Source organism: Gopherus evgoodei, chromosome 4 (genome assembly GCF_007399415.2).
Source record: "Gopherus evgoodei ecotype Sinaloan lineage chromosome 4, rGopEvg1_v1.p, whole genome shotgun sequence".
NCBI classification, from domain to species: domain Eukaryota; kingdom Metazoa; phylum Chordata; order Testudines; family Testudinidae; genus Gopherus; species Gopherus evgoodei.
Window position 1 is genome coordinate 86312450 of NC_044325.1, and position 19697 is coordinate 86332146.

The 19697-nt window shown below is 40.4% G+C and overlaps 1 protein-coding gene across 4 annotated transcripts in view; it reads left to right on the top strand.

Moving 5' to 3' along the window:
* Nucleotides 1-19697, top strand: part of SHANK2 (SH3 and multiple ankyrin repeat domains 2) — a 699708-nt gene that overhangs the window by 161165 nt on the left and 518846 nt on the right. For all 4 annotated transcript variants that reach the window (XM_030560099.1, XM_030560100.1, XM_030560101.1 and 1 more), the window contains exon 10: nucleotides 7576-7692. In XM_030560099.1, the coding sequence (XP_030415959.1) occupies nucleotides 7576-7692 (117 nt within the window). The remainder of the gene's footprint in view (nucleotides 1-7575; nucleotides 7693-19697) is intronic.

Sequence of the window (19697 nt, forward strand, 5' to 3'; positions counted from 1 at the left end):
CTTTCACCCAAGCTGCCTTCCACTTTCAAATTCTCAACGGATTCCTCCCTATTTGTTAAAATCAAATCTATAACAGCTTCCCCCCCAGTAGCTTTTTCTACCTTTTGAAATAAAAAGTTGTCTGCAATGCAGTCCAAGAACGTATTGGATAGTCTGTGCCCCACTGTGTTATTTTTCCAACATATATCTGGATAGTTGAAGTCCCCCATCACCCCCAAATCTTGGGCTTTGGATGATTTTGTTAGTTTTAAAAAAAAAATGCCTCATCCACCTCTTCCACCTGGTTAAGTGGCCTGTAGTAGACTCCTAGCATGACATCACCCTTGTTTTTACTCCTTTTAGCCTAACCCATAGGTATATCTACCTATGTGTGTTCATGGGGAAATGTACTAGGATGTCAAATGGGGTTTTTTGACTTAAGAAGGGCATTTACTTTTCCTTCATCGTTGTTTTCTTAGTACACAATTCTTTTCCTAGTATGTGGTGGGTATGAGTTGCAAAGTTTGGACTTGTATTCAAGCTCTTTCAGTGTTCCAGGGTGTTCAGATCTTGGTTTATTTGTTTGGGTGCATCTCTATTAGTAAGTAAGTAAAAGGGGTTTATCCACCATTATAATTGGTTTGGTGGATTGGAGGGTGGATTGGAGGTAGGTAAGCATTTCTTTTGATTCCCTCAGAAGTCTAGGTGACAGTGATGGGGAGGAGCTTTTCTTTCAAGGAATGATCTCACCTGCAGTCTCTGGAAGTACAAAGAAGAATTCTTTCTATGTGAAAACCAAACTTAATAGATGTATAGTAATTATTTCTCTCACTGGAAGGGAGCTGTGTTTTCCAAAATCACCTTCTTGGTTTTAATCCTAGATAAATCATGGAAATTTACGTCTGGATTATGAGTCAATTGAGCAATCCATCCTCCCTAAGCAACAATGTCAGTACCCCTCTCTGACATGTGAAAGATGGTAATATAAAGCTATCCCATCTATTACCATTTTTGAGAGATGTGAAGTGACTTAGGATAGTAAAGAAGTAATTAATCACAGCTTGGTTTCTACACATTTACTAGAACAGTCATTTAGGCCCAGATTCACACTAGGTATTAAGTACCTAATTTAGGCACCTAAATCCAAGTTCCAGCAGACACTGCAATCCATAAAACTCCTGCTCAGCTGCCATCTAATTCTAAATTGACTTGGTGCATAAATGTTCGCTGTAACAGTTCCCTAGGCACCTATGTTTCTGCCTCTTTGCATGGGCACTACTGCTTCTCCCTAGTCATTGAGATACCAGGAGGATCCACAATCCTGGGAAAATGGGGGCGGGGGGAATGTGTGTCCCAGCTGCAGAGCCTGATCCAGTAGGCATGCACTGAGTGCACCCACTGGATTAGACCCCATCAAAAACTGAGTTGGTGTTGCCTCCCTTATATCTTTAAGTGGTTAGAGCACTCATCTGTAATGTGGGAAACCTAGGTTCAATTCCCCTCTCTGCCTGGTGGGGAGAAAGGATTTGCACTGGGGTCTCGTACCTCTAGGGCACTCACCTGAACAACTGGACTATGGGATATTCTGATGTGGCTGTCATAATCTCTCCTGTTGAAGCTGTTCCACTTTGGCTCACAATGACTGTTTTAGTATTTATCCAGAGGGAGAGAGGTCCAGTCCTCTTGCTCCAATGACTGACTATTTATGGAAAGTGGAACAGCTTCAACAGGATAACTTGAGGCAGATGTCCATCAGAATATCTGGCAGCCCAGTGGTTAGATCATTCTATTCGGGGTGGGAGACCCCTGTTCAAATATTTTCTCCCCATCAGGTGCGGGGTGGGGAACTGAACCTGGGTCTCCCACATCCTGGCTGAGTGTTCTAACTACTGGTCTCAAAGTTATAAGAGAGGTGGTATTTCCTCCTTCTCTTTCATGTGGAGTTAAGAAGGTTCCTAACTCATCTTGCAAGAAATAGCATAGACACCTCCAGGAGAGGGGTTTCCAGCTATGGATCACAAGCAGAGATAGGTGTCCCCCGAAGCCCAGACTTAGGTGCTTAGGGTGGGGTTTAGCATATTTCTCACATCAGCATCTTCCATTGGCTAGTTAAGGCTGCTCCCTGCTTAGCATGCTGGCTTTTGTGGATCACATTCTTAGGTGCCTATCACTCCCCATATATTGTATAGGGAACCTAGGCACCTAGTTCAGGCTTTGTGGCTCCCGTTTTAGTTCCAGTGATTTCTTAGGTGCCTAAAAGATAGGCATCACAATGCTGAACATTGTAACCCCCGATACTTTTGTGGATCTGGGCCCTAGTGATTAATTTTCACAGAACCCCTTTGAGGTAGTGTCACAGGCTGGGTGGCCTTTTAAGGGGAAACAGGCTAAGCTCTGCTTGTGATATAGCAACTATCCATCATTTGATCCTGATCTGGAGGCTTAATTATCCTTAGAAACCTCAGCTATAAAAGGGTCAGGGAAGACTACAGAGAGAGGATAGAACTCAGCAGAAAGGAAATCCATGAGATAGGAGGTAGAGTTCTCTCTCTCTCTGGGAAGCGCCTGCAGAAGGCAAATTGAAGAGGACCCTAGGGATGGAGCTCATCTCTGTTTTGGCTCTTGGAAAGGGGGAAAGGCCCAGGGAGGCAGCACTGTGGGTCGGTGTTCCAAGGGAGGAAAAAGGAGCTGGGAGAACCTAAGGAGAAGCCTGAGAGGTCTGGGAACCAGAGGAGAGGCTGTATTAACCACAGGCTACTGGGGCCTGGTCTACACTACGCGTTTAAACTGAATTTAGCATCGTTAAACCGATTTAACCCTGCGCCCGTCCACACAACGATGCCCTTTATATTGATATAAAGGGCTCTTTAAACTGCTTTCTGTACTCCTCCCCGACGAGAGGAGTAGTGCTGAAATCAGTATTGCCATGTCAGATTAGGGTTAGTGTGGCCGCAAATCAACAGTATTGGCCTCTGGGCAGTATCCCACAGTGCACCATTGTGACCGCTCTGGAAAGCAATCTGAACTCGGATGCACTGGCCAGGTAGACAGGAAAAGCCCCGCGAACTTTTGAATTTCATTTCCTGTTTGCCCCAGCATGGAGCTCTGATCAGCACTGGTGGCGATGCAGTCCCAAATCCAAAGAGCTCCAGCATGGACCATACAGGAGATACTGGATCTGATCGCTGTATGGGGAGACAAATCTGTTCTTTCAGAGCTCCATTACAGAAGACGAAATGACAAAGCATTTGAAAAAATCTCCAGGCTATGATAGACAGAGGCCACGGCAGGGACTCAGCACAGTGCTGTATGACAAGCGTAACGGAAAGCCAAAGAATCAAATGGACACTCATGGAGGGAGGGATGGAGTACTGAGGACTCCAGCTATCCCACAGTCCCTGCAGTCTCCGAAAAGCATTTGCATTCTTGGCTGAGCTCCCAGTGCCTGAAGGGTCAAAAACATTGTCCGGGGTGGTTCAGGGTATATCTCATCAATTTACCCCCCCTCCCCCCCGTGAAAGAAAAGGGAAAAAAATTGTTTCTTGCCATTTTTTCAATGTCACCATATGTCTACTGCATGCTGCTGGTAGACGTGGTGCTGCGGCGCTGAACAGCAGGATTCCCTCCCCTTCCTTTCGTGATGGCAGACAAAATGGTGGAAAACCATCATCAGCCTGTGAGTGCTCCGGTGAGGTTGGCCGGGGGCGCCTGGGTAAAAATGGGAATGACTCCCTGTCATTCCTGGCAGACGGTACAAAATGCTGGGTAACCGTCCTCCTCATAGCAGGTGGAGCCTGAGCTTCATCAGCCCCCACCCACACTTTCGTGTCTAAAGAAAAGATTCTGTACTCCCTGTACCATTATAACAGCGGGAGGCTGCGATCCTCTCCCCCCCACCCTTTAATGTCCTGCCTGGACTATCACAGCAGCTGGAGGCTGCCTCCCCCTCATTTTATCTCGCTAAAAAGTCAGTGTTTCTTATTCCTGCATTCTTTATTACTTCATCACACAAATGAGGGGACACTGCCACGGTAGCCCAGGAGGAGTGTGGGAGGAGGGAAGCAGCAGGTGGGGTTGTTGCAGGGGCACCCCCGAGAATGGCATGGAGCTCATTTCTGGGGGATCTCTGGAGCTCTGACCCAGAGCGGCTGTGCTCTCTGGCTCTCTAGTAGACTTGCCCCATATTCTAGGCAGGACTGACTCTATATTTAGACAAAACATAAAGAAGGGAATGAGCCGGGGAGTCATTCCCATTTTTGTCCATGTGCCCCTGGCCGACCTCAGCGAGGCCAGCCAGGAGCACCCATGACAGCGGCAGACAGTACAAAATGATTGATAACTGTCATCGCCAATTTCCAATTGCAAACAGTACAAAATGATTGATAACCATCATCTCATCACCAATTTACAATGGCAGAAGGCTCAATAGGGATGGTAACCGTCTCTGCTACCTTGCAAAGGCAAATGAATGCTGCTGTGTTGCACTGCAGTACCGCCTCTGTCAGCAGCATCCAGTACACATACGGTGACAGTGACAAAAGGCAAAACAGGCTCCATGGTTGCCATGCTATGGCGTCTGCCAGGGCAATCCAGGGAAAAAGGGCGCAAAATGATTTTCTGCCGTTGCTTTCATGGAGGAAGGATTGAGTGGCGACATTTACCCAGAATCACCCATGACACTGTTTTTGCACCATCATGCATTGGGATCTCAACCCAGAATTCCAATGGGCGGGGGAGACTGCGGGAACTATGGGATAGCTACGGGATAGCTCCAGAAATCGACGCTAGCCTCAGTACATGGACGCACACTGCTGAATTAATGTGCTTAGTGTGGTCACTTGCACTCGACTTTATACAATCTGTTTTACAAAACTGGTTTATGTAAAATCAGAATAATCCCGTAGTGCAGACATACCCTGGGAAACAGCACAAGGGGTTTGGAGGTAGCAAGTAGCCCAGGAAAACAGTAGCACATCTAAAAGAAGAGACCTGGCTGCTTAACATTGGGTCTCTGGACCAGCAACCAGACCAGAGAGTGAGGCTGGGTTTCCCCTGCCAGCCCTAAGGAAGGGCATAACCCTCTTCCCAACACAAAGACTGTTGAGCTGAGGTGAGGAGAGGCTGAGGACTGACACCAGAGGATGGGCTGAGGAGTAGCCTTAGAGGGGTGAAACGATCTCTTCATTTAGACTTTTAGTTGGACTTCTATTACCTCTGAAGAGGTCTGGATTAGACACGATTTAGCTGGAAGGATAAATTATGGACAGAATAGGCAAATTGCAGCACCAAACAGCAGATCAACAGGGGGTGCTAGAGGCAGACTCCTGCACACCATTACGTGATATCAGGGGGAGCCACAGCAGTCCGTGGAAACACTTAAAGGTAGGGAAGCATTATTAGCCACATTTTACTGATTAGCAGACAGACACAGAGGGCTAAAATCAGCTCTAGCATGAACAGTCATATTTCCTGTTTGCTTAAATGGGAGCTGTCCCCTTATTTCAGGGCTGATTTTAGCCCAGAGATGGAGAGATTTGCCCAAGGTCATGTAGTGAGTCAGTAGAAAAATTGGGATTAGAAACCTGAGATTCTAACATTTTAGTCCTTTGCATGCCTCCACTCACTAGCTGGTTGATTATTGGAGAGGCAGGCATCTGAATTCTGGAACTCAGTATTTGTCTATCCTAATCTAGACTGTACTTGTGAACACAAATATACATTATTATTTTGCAGTGATAGATTTGGGCATCCTATATGGCTGTTCCATTTGCTCCTTGGTGAATAATATCTTTTAGAATAAATCTTTCTATTTTCATTTCATCTGTTTTTTTTTCCCTCTACTTGGGCAAATAATTCATAATGAGTAAACTATTTAACAAATATTGTTTTTTTCCTCCCCTTTCTGCTTGTGAATGGTCTGTGACCAGAGACAAGAATAATGGTCCACTAGTTAGGGCACTAGCCTGGGACTTGGAAAACCTGGCTTCACTCCCTGCTGTGCCATAGGATAACTGATTGATGTGGGACAGGTTAATTAGCCTCAGTTCCCCATCTGTAAAATGGGGATAATAGCACTTCCCTGACTTGCAGGGGTGTTGTTAGGATCAATACATTAAAGATTCTGAGACATTCATGTACTATGGTAATGGGAGCCAGATATATCACTAAGATTGATAGACAAAAATACTGTGATTTTTTCCCCCTCAGATTTATTCATTAATGAAAATTGTTCACCGGATAACTTCTGTGAATAATTTATGGTCTCATTCAATGAACAACTAATTCCACCAATTGGTATTTGAAATTTGAGCAGTGCATCTGGCCAAATAATTCACAGGTTTTCTCTCTTTGGATCAAAATCAGACCCTCTGTATGTAGCACCTCTGCATTTATTGTTGAATCTCAATCATCTTTTTATGAGCTATGTTTTGCAATGATTTTGACTCTTCTGTATATAATACATATATCTGAAGTACACTCTTGTAGCTCTTGTGCTCTAAGATCGGAGGAAGATATTCAGAAGGAAACAATGTTGTGAAAAATCATTGACTTAAAATACTTTGGCTGATCTAATTCTCCAACATATCTTCACTCTTTAAAAGCAGTGTTCAGAAATCAGATCATCTTCAGTGCCATCTAGTGTCACCTTTCCTAAAAAGCTTGATTTTCTACTCTAATGCTCATAAACAGAAAATAAATGCTTTTCAGCCAAATATGCAGCATATTAATTTACAGTCTCAAGGTTTTTAATCATAGTTTTGCAGGTGAATGAATGTTTTGTCTTGGTTCTGTTTTATACAGTTCCCACTGCATTAATAGGAGTAACAAGCCCATGTTGGTAGGTAAATAGTTCCAAATTATGTATCTTATTGTACTTTAGCCTGTTATCCTCCAAATTCTTAAGCACACATTTAACTTTATGCACACAAGGACTCCCATTGATTTCCACTTTAATGTGCAAACTTGAGCACATGTATACATTTTTTACAACATCTGGGCCTAATGCCCCAATTGGACCTCTATTGAAGCTAGTGGGAGTTTTTTCCCTTGACTTCAATAGGAGGTGGATCAGACCCTTAACTTGTTCAGTTTCATATTTACTATATCAAATATTATTTTCATTTCAAACCTTACTTCCATTTTAAAGTGTTTTTTTCTGGAGCCAACCCAGGCACCTAGTGTCAGCTGTTGAGCACAGCATCCAAGTCTGGGTCCTGAACCCTTCCTGTGGTAAACATAGGAACACTGCAGAGACAGCACTCTCAGCTCCCGGAGAAGGAAATATGTCACTTGGTAATGACTGGCTTCATCAGATATAGAAGCACTCTCTTGGGAGGGCCATAACTGTCCCAAATGCTGCTGTACTGAAAGGAGGATTGTTACTAGGTGGACCTTAGGAGGGAGAAATAAAGGAGGGGAATGATGGAGGTGGTGTCTCTCAGTGTTCCTACTGGGACTCTAGAATCATGCGGAATAACTGAGAATTAGGCCATAAGGATGTAGCATATTCTTGTATGAAGAAATGTGTAATTGAGATATTTTCCTGATACAGTAAGACTGTATAGGAATCAAAATGTTAAATTTATGTCTTTATAGGCTTGCCGATATGGACATGTCCAGCATTTAGAACACTTACTTTTTTATGGAGCAGATATGGGAGCACAGAATGCCTCAGGAAATACAGCATTGCATATTTGTGCCCTTTATAACCAGGTTAGTTGTTATTCTTCTATAGCTTTGTATTTCTGTGTCTTTTTTGGGAGTTTTTAAAAAATAATCTTTCATGAAATGTATGAAGTAGCATAGAACTGGAACTGAAATCTTCTTCCTGTGGAAAACTTTGCATTTATGAAAAATTTTTCATTCCAATTTGGAATGAATGAAAATTCAGAAATGTGAAGTTTTCCATGGGAAATAAATTTTAGAAAAAATTGAGACTAACAGGGCAGCCAGGGAGCTACAGAGAGTCTGACTATTTATCAGAAACTTAATTTAGAATTAAAGAAACACTTACAGAAATATTGAAGAAAAATTGTCTCCATTGACTATGCAAAGTGGGCCTAATTCTCCACTGCCTTGTATCTTATGTAGTCATTTATAACTGTGCAAAATGAATAAAAAATATAAACATTCTGATTTGATAGCATTTTGCATTAACTTTGCATGTGTGTGAATCAACTCATATAGGTAAGATCCAAGCCTGGATCTTTATTTGCTAGTACTTGATGGGAAATGCATACACCCAAGTTGGAGATCATCATTAACTATCAAAAACTATTACAAAAAATTTGAATTCCTCTTTGAGAATGGATTTTGACCTACTGAGCTATATTCTGACTTTTCCAGTACTTGTGTAAGGGCCAGATTCTGCAAACATACTAGCATAAGGTCTTGTAGGATCTATCCCTAAATCCAGAGTAAACCCATCAAAGTCAATGAAATTACTCTAATCTATGCTGAAGTAAGTCGGATCAGAATATGTCCTGGGGATATATCTGGAATATTGGCTGTTTTTCTGGGTGGGTTTAACTATTACTGGATAGGTTACTTTTCTCCAGTAATAAGGCCCGGTTCCGCAAGGCATTCGCACAAGTGCCTAAATGTAAGCATCTGAGTAGTGTCACTGACTTCCATGGCGCTGCACCCACTGACCATAAGAAGACTATTCAGATGTGTGAATTTAAGCATTTAAATGAAATATATTTTTTTAAAAAAAACAAAAATTAGATTGACTATGTCAGTCAGGTCAACATGGGAAACTTAAAATAGAGGCTACTGCAGTTAACTCAGTCATCTTCACCTTCATTTTCCTGTTTATTCATAATCTGGAAAAGAAAAATAAGCTTTCCTGCTTTTTCAGGTCCCAAACGATTTCTCAATTTGGAATGAATTAGTTCAAAGGAAGAAAATATTATTTCTACACCAGCAGAAGAAGCTACTGCTATTAAAAGTGAGATTATCACTTCAACAGTCTCTGAATCCAAGTGTTTAGGTGACTTCTACCAGTTCACTGGTGTGACTTTCTTTAAAACTTCGTCAGCAAACATATTTCTTGAATGGTTCACCCTTAGCTATGAAGTTTATTATAGTTGGCATTATGGAGGGATGATTGCTGGATGTCCATGTCATAGCCAATTCCTCTTCTTCAGCAGTTAAGGTTTGACCCTGGTACCAAGTACTGAGAATATTTGCAAGAAAATGATCTGGAGATAGTGCTTGCCCCATTTGTTTTTTTAATGCTTGTAATTTAACTCTGTCCTTGCATATTTCTCTTTTTAAGATCTCACTCAGTTCTTTCCAAATTTCAACAGCATCAACAATAAAACAGCTATTTCCCTGCATTTTGTTCAAGGCTGCAAAAATAGGCTTCAGGGTACTTAGCCTGTGTTCAACATTTCTCTTAAACCCAATGTTGAGAACTTTGGCTGTGATAGTGCCATCTGTTTTTTCACGATTTTGTTCATAAACTGTCTTTAGATTAGGCCAGTTCTTGATATAGCCATTGTATGTCTTGTGGGAGAGTTCGCTTGGTTCCTCCCACTTTTTTCAGAGCAGCTGCTGTAAAATGGTTGTTACAGAAGTATTTTGGAATTTCAACAACATTAGCCTTTATTTATGGAACACTGAAGTCTTTGGCTAGGAGGTGCATGAAATGAGCACTGCAACCATATATTATTAGCTTGGGACTCTTCTAAATTTCTTCTCATCTTGGATACATTTGCAGCATTTTCTGTGACCAAGCTGCATACTAGACATTTCAATTTTTTTTCCACGGTTTGTTATAGCTTTTATTGCTACTTCTTGCAAGTATTCTGCTGTGTGTGCATTTCCTAATGTATCAATTGTTTCTGTAAGGAAGACATTCCCTTCTTCTGTTGTCACACAGGCACATACAACAAGATCATTGTGGACATTGCTCCACCCCTCAAGACTCAGGTTAACAATTTTATCCTCTAGACCTTTTGCACACCGCTCAATTTCTCTTTCTTATGCTTTGTCCAGCAATTTGCCTGCAACATCTGCTCTGTTGAGTGGACTGTATCCTGGTCATAATGAGTGAACTATGTTAATGGAGTGTGGGTTCTCAATCATATGGAAAGGAGATTTTGTTGCATAAACAAACGGGTCAACTTTTCCATCAATTACCTGTTTTTGTAATCTGCTGGTTCTTATCACAAATTTATCTATGGTTGTTTCTGAATGATGGAGATTTTTTTTTTCCTTTTTGCTATAGGTGATATACTGTAGCTATGTGACATACATATGTGACTGAAACTCTGTCTTTGGCAGATAACTCTGAAGCTATAGAAAATGATGGTGATCTTGAAGGTGAATAGTCTTCAGAATTCTGTATGTTGGGAATGGATTCTCCTAAGCAAAATAAGTCAATGCAGTTACTTTATTATTATTATTATACCGCTCATTTAGTATTACTCATTGCATTCACTGACACTCAGTACTACTTTAAAGGTGAAAGTATAAAAAGAAGATCTGCTTATTTCAGCTATTTATTTTTTATCATAACTGCATCTAAAATGATAGTACCATAGAGTAACAACTATATTTTTTGCTCAAACATGAGAATTCAAGAATACTACAGAAGGAAGACAGGCAGTGCTTAAGAAAGAAGTATGAAATAAAAAAGTTTACCATCCTGAAGATCCTGCATGTTCAGACATGTTCCTTTCATCATCTTCAACGCAGCTTCTTCCTGAGAAGGAACACTTCTCATGATGTTGTTTCATTCGGGCAACCAGGCCTTGCAGTTCTTCGTTGCACTGCTTGCATTTTGCACACATGCCTGTCTTACCCACAGGTAGAGGAACTTCATTAAAATATTCTCAAACTAGGTCTCTTTTATGGCCCGCTGCCATTAGAGGTTTTTCCTTCTAGTGAGCGAATGGTATGGTAGATCTCAAATCAATGAAGGCTACACTCAGAAAGACCTCAAGACTTCTGGAATATGTTGCTCAAACAGTTTCACTTTTGTTTCTACTGCCTGTCCCTCCCTTCTCACATTTATCTCCAGACTTCTTCTCCTTGTCCAGATCTATTCTGCCCCCAACAATCTTCTATTCAATGAATTTTTTGAAACTTTGCACTTTTAGAGAGAGGTAAGGGATTGACTCTGAACGCAAATTTGCAGAGGGACAGTAGAGTTAAAGTCTGTTATTTCTCACCTCTATATATTATTTATTTAAAAATGTTTTTGCTGTTAACAAGCATGTTATCTCCGGAGATGCACATCCACAGTTTGAGAACTGCAAAAATAAGCATGTTTGATAGTATCTTCTAGACTGAGCACTGAGTCCCATAGGGTAGATAGAAAGATTAATTTAAATTATCTATACAGAAGCCCCTGGAGCCGCATAAGATTGGGTCTCTAATCCTTGAACTACTGAAGCTCATTTACAAAACTTTTCTTAAACATTACATGAATATATTGTCTCATACTATACAATTAGAATTTATAATCACTATTCCATGATGAGAGATCTTTGAGCTATAATGTATCTTAATTAAAACTAGCTTTAGATAGGTTTTTTCCTCAAAATTGTTTTTATCAAAAACATCCAATTTAAATAAAATCTGATTTTTTTTAATTTAAAAAAATTGATTTTTATCTACCCTGGGGCCAGCTTTGCCCTCACTTACATCTGGCAAAAGGATTGCATGAGTTGTAGATGGTAGAAGCTGTAAGGAACACAGAGCTGAAGTTCTTAAAATATAGCTCTCTGTATCGGCAGTTGTTTTGAACAAATCTTTTAATAACTATGGGGCAGACTGCAGTGAGTGACTATGGAAGTATGGAAGTAAAGAGGTTTAAGATGCCATCCATCACTCTGAGTTGGCTGTGCAGGGCCTACTCTGGTCTTAAATCCAGACATTAGGCAGAGAGCAGAGGATGAGTGTCTGATTCTCTTGCCTTGCATGGAAGTGCATAGGGAGAAGTGGGGAGTTGGCAGAGCCCTCCATGCACCAACAAGCAGAGCTATCTGGACGTGGGGACAAGTTTGGTGCTTTTGGTAATGATGTAGCCTATTTTGCCAAGATCTCAAGAGGGACTGGAAGTCAGAAGGATGTCCAAGCTGAAGTTCTTGGAAGAGACTTCCTGAGGTCTCTTCCAAGCCCAATTTTCTATGATTCTATGATTCTTTCCAGAGCTGCATCACACTGCAGCATCACACTTTCTCAGGAACTCTCAATCTAATCCTCTACTGGGAGTGAAGCTTGGCTGCATTATGTTTGAGTTGTAGTCATAGCAATGAGCTGCTACTTGTAGATATGCTTCCCTCCTTACAGCCTATTGTTTTGCATATTTGGATATGCAAATTCAAAGGCAAAACCTTCTTGCTTTATTTAAGTAAGTAACTTTGAGAGGTCAATGGGACTACTCCTAAGTATAAGGCAAACAGGGCTTTGTCCTTTTATTTTCACATTGGGTCATTTTATAACATTCCAGCACTGTATGTATTAAAACCATGTTAGAGCACTATACACTACATTGCATTAGAAAAACACAAGTAATGACATGATTATAACTAGTAAAACATCTGTTAAAGCATCTGTTTCTTAATTAATTACCATCTTGATTGAAAAAGCCTTGTCAAAGCAGATTTCTTCTCTTCCTTTAGGATGTCTAAAATATCTTGACTTTTTCAAAAGATGATTTTTGGAATAATTTAACATTTTCAAACATCAGTATATGTGTCAGTTGATATTAGTTATTAGAATCCAGTTCTGCAAATCATTCCTGCTACCTGCAGTGCTTATTGTTGGTTGCAGTATGCAGATAACATGGCAATGGGAGCTGTACTAGATAGAGTGCTCATGACTTTGTCTGGACCTGCTGTTGTCAGTAGGGCCATGGCCTAAAAGGGCATAAGGGCCAGCACAAAGCCTGTGTGGTAGGGTATACAAACTCCACACTGGGCTGGAAGGGGTTAAAGGACAGTACTGGGCCCAGGTAGCTCCCTCCCTCCAGCCCTGCAGAGCATGCTGTAACTGGAGAAGGGGTTGAAAAGGGAGCAACTCAGCTCAGAAGGGGGAGGAGGACAAATTTACCTTAAAGGCTGCTGTCAAGGGTGCTGGAGAAGCCTCCCTGAGGGAGTATGTCTATATTCTGAGCCCAGCTGGGGCTGACAGTTTGGTTACCTTTTTCTTTTTCTTCTCACTTATCTGGGACTGAAAGCAGGGAAAGAGAGGCAGTGGTGGGAAGTGACCCAAGGAGGGTAACTCAGAGGGCACGTCGGAGGCCAGACACTAGGACACTCGGTTGGTTGCTCATAGACTTTAAGGGGTCAGAAGGGACCATTATGATCATTTAGTCTGACCTCCTGCACAACGCAGGCCACAGAATCTCACCTACCCACTCCTGTAATAAACCCCATACCTATGTCTGAGCTATTGAAGTCCTCAAATCGTGGTTTAAAGACCTCAAGGTGAAGAAAATCCTCCAGCAAGGGACCCATGCCCCATGCTGCAAAGGAAGACGAAAAACCCCAAAGGCCTCTGCCAATCTGCCCTGGAGGAAAATCCCTTCCCGACCCCAAATATGGCAGTCAGTTAAACCCTGAGCATGTGGGAAAGACTCACCAGCCAGCACCCAGGAAAGAATTCTCTGTAGTATCTCAGATCCCACCCCATCGAACATCCCATCACAAGCCATTGGGCATATTTACCTGCTAATAATCAAAGACGAATTAATTGCCAGAATTAGGCTATCCCATCATACCATCCTCTCCATAAACTTATCAAGCTTAGTCTCGAAGCCAGATATGTCTTTTACTCCCACTACTCCCCTTGGAAGGCTGTTCCAGAACTTCACTCCTCTAATGGTTAGAAACCTTCGTCTAATTTCAAGTCTAAACTTCCTAGTGTCCAGTTTATATCCATTTGTTCTTGTGTCCACATTGGTACTAAGCTTAAATAATTCCTCTCCCTCCCTGATATTTATCCCTCTGTTATATTTATAAAGAGCAATCATATCTCCCCTTAGCCTTCTTTTGGTTAGGCTAAACAAGCCAAGCTCTTTGAGTCTCCTTTCGTAAGACAGGTTTTCCATTCCTTGGAGCATTCTAGTAGCCCTTCTCTATACCTGTTCCAGTTTGAATTCATCGTTCTTAAACATGGGAGACGAGAACTGCACACAGTATTCCAGATGAGGTCTCACCAGTGCCTTGTATAACAGTACTAACACCTCCTTATCTTTACTGGAAATACCTCGCCTGATGCATCCCAAGACCTCATTAGCTTTTTTAATGCTTATGCTGATCGAGCACGTGGCTGGGCTTCCCTACCACTGCCCCACAATAGGAAGAACTCAAACCACCTGTTGACCTCACTGCACCTCTGATTAAAGGAAGACCAGAACTGTAAGATCCACCCACCTGGAGGGATTATTAGATGTGCTAACCACTTGGCCACCTAACCCACCAAGGACTCTGTTACAGCCTATGAACAATTTAAGTTTTAGTTAAATTCCATGTAGTCTGAAATGAGACTTAACTGATGCAAAAACGTTGGAGGGTTGTGCTGCTGGCAGACCAGGTGCCAGCTCATGCCAAGGCCCCCACGTCTCAACTGAACACTAACAAATACATATCTGGAATTAGTCTGGCTCGCCTGTGTGTTAGTAAAGTTAAAATAGGTATTAGTATGATAAGAATGCTATTAGTATTATAAGAATGAGTGTTTAGACTTTGAATGCTTGTGGGCTGCTGCATACGTTAATCTCACTTGTAGCATCTGTGTCCCATACTGCAAGGTAATATTTAAGCATTTGTATTGTAAGCCTCTGTAAATCACCAGAGAGGAGAGAGACATTAGCTAGTGTAAAGTGCTGCTCTCCAACAAAAGATGTTATGTCTTGGCTAACAAGGAAGGCCTATTGACACCAGGTGGACTTTTGTGGAATATTAAAGAGGACAAAAAGCTTTTAGTGAAACTTCACATACTGTAGTTCACAAACCTTTACCACACGTTGCAATCCTTGCATATAGTAGCTTTAGTGGACTTTTCTGAGCCAAGGAGTTCTCCTTCTGGATCTTTTACTGGAGCCTTTGCATCCTGTAATTTCACTGTTATATCCTACATGTTCCCTGTTTTCAGGGCTGGCTGATCCGGGATTTGTGAAAATTAATAATTATTTACTGGCAGTGTTGTTATAACCAGTAGGTAATTGTTATAGATCTCTACTAATCCATTCCTTTGTTCCTTCTGTTAAATAATGTGTTATTTTATGGCAAAGGGGAAGGAGGTGGATGGGGAGGACAGGATGAATGACAGTGCCCTTTTTACCCTGTAATTCCTAAAGGTGGAGTCACTACCCATTTGATTTTGTTTTAAACCCAACCTGAGTTGCTGGGAAATACTCTGTCAGTAATTGCCCCTTCCTGGATGCCAATTAAATGAGGACCTTTGTTTTAAGGTCACAGCCCCTGGTCTCTCAATAAAATTCTAAGAAGAGAAAAAAATTAGAAATTATTAGTCTATATTTTTATAAATTATGCAAATATAACATGTACATTCCTTTAAAATACAACCTATTGATTTTTTTTTACTTCTGTGCTACTATGAAATCAACTAATAGATATTTGATTTTAGGCAACAAATTAAATTGAATCTGCTGACAGCCCACACATCTTTATAAAATTCACTTAAACTGCGATGGCTAAAAAGCTGCTTCATGTTCATTTTATATACCATAAGTAAACTGCATTAAATGGTAAATATTAAAGGTAAATATTAAAGGTTATTAAACTGTCAATACTGTACTTTGTCAAAAACAAGAATTGTAGCATTGATAGGAAGAATCTTAATATTTTAGAGTTCCAAAATATGTGATGTAGACTTTTTTTGAACTGATAAACTGAGCTGGTGGAAAAATGAAAATAGCTTTTAATGGGAACTGTCCCATGAATATTTAAAAAAACCCTAAAATCTGAAAATGTTTTGGGTTTTCAATTCTTCATAGATTTCCAAGGCCACAAGGGACCCACGAAAGCTCATGCTCCAAAACGTCTGTTAGTCTATAAGGTGCCACAGGATTCTTTGCTGCTTTTACAGATCCAGACTAACATGGCTACCCTTCTGATAAGGGACCACTGAGATCATCTTCGGTGACCTCCTCTATAATACTGGCCATAGAACTTTTCCAAAATAATTCTTAGAAAATATCTTTTAGAAAAACATCCAATCCTGATTCATAAATTGCTAGTGATAGAGAATCTACCATGACTCTTGGTAAATTGTTCCAGTTGTTAATTAACCTCAACATTAAATTTTGCACCCTATATCCAGTGTGAATTTACCTACCTTCAACTTCCAGCAGTTGGATTTGTTATACCTTTCTCTGCTAGATTGAAGAACTCATCATTAAATATTTGTTCCCTTTGTAGATACTTATAGGCTAACCAAATCACCTTTTAACCTTCTCTTTATTAGCTAAATAGATCTAGCTCTTTGCTATAAAAAATGTTTTCTAATCCTTCCCCACCCCGTTCCTTTTTATCTCTCTTTTCATTGAAAGAGAAAAAATAAGAAGAGTGGGGAAGGGGAGAGAAAGGGGGCAACTGGAAAATCTATTTATAAAAAAATGCAACCATAACAAACATACACTGTGAAAACGTTCATTTTAGTGAAAAATACCATTTTCATGGTACATCTTTGATGGAAAATTTTTGATTAACTCTATTGATAAGGCATTAAGAATACAATTATATTGTGGTGCTGCAGAAGACACAACAGTTGTATTTACATTTGTAAATCACGTCCAAAATTTTAAAAGGCATGAAATAACTATTGTAGAATCCCAATGTATTTAATTTGAAAGCATGGCCAATATACTAACTGAAATTTAAGCAAAAAAAGCCTGTTAAGTGTTGCAATTCTGTTCTGCACATTGTACCATGGGCAGAGTTTCTCACGTTTTATAAAACACACTAAATCCCAATATTTTGTGGTTATAAAACTCCCTGTGAGCTGAAGCTTAGTATACGTATTAATTGCCCAAACAATACAAATGTACTAAAATTTGTAAAACCCTGAAACAAACCAGAACAGTGGAACTGTTGGATAGGAACTGCAAAAAGAGAGGGGTGAGGGAAGGGGAAATGTGTTTTCAGAACTATTTTGTGTTTTATGAAAGACAAATTATAAAATGTGAATCTGAAAATTAAATAATCAGTTTATAAATACTGTAAGTTTCAGGACACACAATACCTTAATGATCAAATTGTGGACCAAGTCAGGAAATTTGGAACTTTAATATGCAAGCTTGTAATCCACACTTCCCATATTTTCTAGTAGAACATATTGTAATAGTGAATATTACATGAAAGATACATGCAGTCCACCAGCCTAGGATCATCTGGTATGCATTTGAAATGGGGGTCACTTGTTGGCATGCTAGGACAAAAGTCCTATCAACATTTTTTAAATCTTTAGATCTTTCTTTAGGCTATAGCTCTTGAATTTTCTCTTGGCTGATTATTAATATGTAAAAATCTTTGGAAAAACAGCATGGTCCCATGAATTAAATATATATGTAGAGATATATAAAAAGAGAGACACTTCCTTGCCTGTCCCTGTTTTGCACTGTAAAGTGCTCTCCTGAGCTATTGGTTTGATGCAGTTCTTAGTACAGGTCGGAAATACTATATAACTAGGGTCCTACCGAAATTCTCAACCATGAAAAACACACCACAGACTGTGAAATCTGGTCTTTTGTGTGCTTTTACTCTATACTATACAGATTTAATGGAGGAGACCAGCATTTCTCAAATTGAGAGTCCTAACCCAAAAGGAGGTTGCAAGGGAGTCAGAAGATTATTTTAGGGGGTCACGGTATTGCCACCCTTACTTCTGCACTGCATTCAGAGCTGGGCAGCCAGAGAGGGGTGGCTGTTGGCGAGGTGCCCAGGTCTGAAGGCAGCACCCTGCCAGCAGCAGCACAATAGTAAGGGTGACAATACCATACCATGCCATCTTTACTTCTGCACCGGTGCTAGCAGTGGCTCTGCCTTCAGAGCTGGGGTCCTGGCCAGCAGCCGCCACTCTCCAGCTGCCCAGCTTTGAAGGCAGCGCCACCAGCAGCAGCAGCACAGATGTAACAGTAGCAGTATCACAACCCCCAGTATAGTAACCTTGTGACCACCCCACAACTTCCTTTTGGGTCAGGACCCCTACAATTACAACACTGTGAAATTTCAGATTTAAATAGCTGAAATCATTAAATTTATGATTTTTTAAATCCTATGACCATGAAATTGACCAAAATGGACCATGAATTTGGTAGGGCCCTATATATAACTATATTGTCTAGCATCCTATCTATTTAAAAATATTAAATTACCTCTCTGTGACAGGTGCTAGAATCCTGACTAGAAATGCAGAGCCAACCTGCTTGATTTACCCTGTCAAGCAGCACAGGGAGTAGGTGGCAAAAAGAGCTTCATGTTATCTGTCTTTATGGAACCCTGATCCTGGGCCGAGGGCCAGTTAGGTCAACTATGAGTCCTCTTTGTGCTGAAGGGGGCAGTAGAAGGGATTTATCAGGCCAAGGATCTGGCTCAGTATATTGGAAAGCAGAATGAGGAAAATTACTTTTAGGGGCAATCTCCATATATACACCTGTCTGTGAATCAGGATTTGATTTATAAGCTTGTCACAAAAACAGTAAATTATGTGCTCTGTTATCTGTAGCTGCACACTTATTATATTTATAAGCAGAAGATAGCACATTGAACTATCTCGTTGACTGGAACTTTCTAATGTAACATGACAACAAATCCAAAACGCACAGCCAAGCTAATAGACAAGACACACAAAAACATTCTGAATTGTGGACTGGTTTAGTAGAGGTCCTGAGATGAACATTAAAGATGACATGTAGAAATAAAATACTATATATGGATCAAGAAAAAGTTAAGTGCACTGAAAAATGTCAGATCTATAGGAAAATTTCTGAGAGATTATCATCAGTAATATTTTACAACAGTACAGACTAGTGTCTTACTGCAATACAATGTATTCAACTAAAAAATTATACTGATAGGATTTCAACTACATGTTCTGTAGCAGAACCTGATCTCATGTAAACTGGTCTCTCATCATTTGGAGAGGAGGTTGGGGTATATTAGTTTTGTGTTGTGGTATTGTTGTTTGTGTATGGAGAACTGGCTTTGTTATATTATGAGCAGCTCAAAAAAAGTTTATTTCAAAAAACTTGTATTAAATATGCTGTTGCTTTAAAAACTGCTAACTGCTTAGTTTGAGAGAAATGCTGATAAATCAAAGTAAAATTGAGGTAATAATCTGTCCTTTCTGTTTAGTGGATGTCTATATTAATTATTTAGGGCCAGGTTGTGGTACCCTTGATCATATAAAACAATAATTTATTCCTTGAACAGTTCCCATTGGCTGGAAGGTATCAACATGACCAAAGAGCTTTAATGTACAAAGTTTAATTTGAAAATACTAATTTTGCTGTAAAATCTGGTTTGTTTAATAACTTGATAGAATTTTTGTAATATGTTTTTCTGAATTGTTAACAAGGTATTTAAATCTCAATAAGTACTGCAGTCACCTTAATTGTTACTTACACTTGCATGCAGGGCTGAGATGGTGTCTCTAACCTCTCTTTCCCAGAAGCTGTGAATGTGTGTCAAGAATGGATAACTTGGTGATTACCTGTTCTGTTCATTCACTCTGAAGCA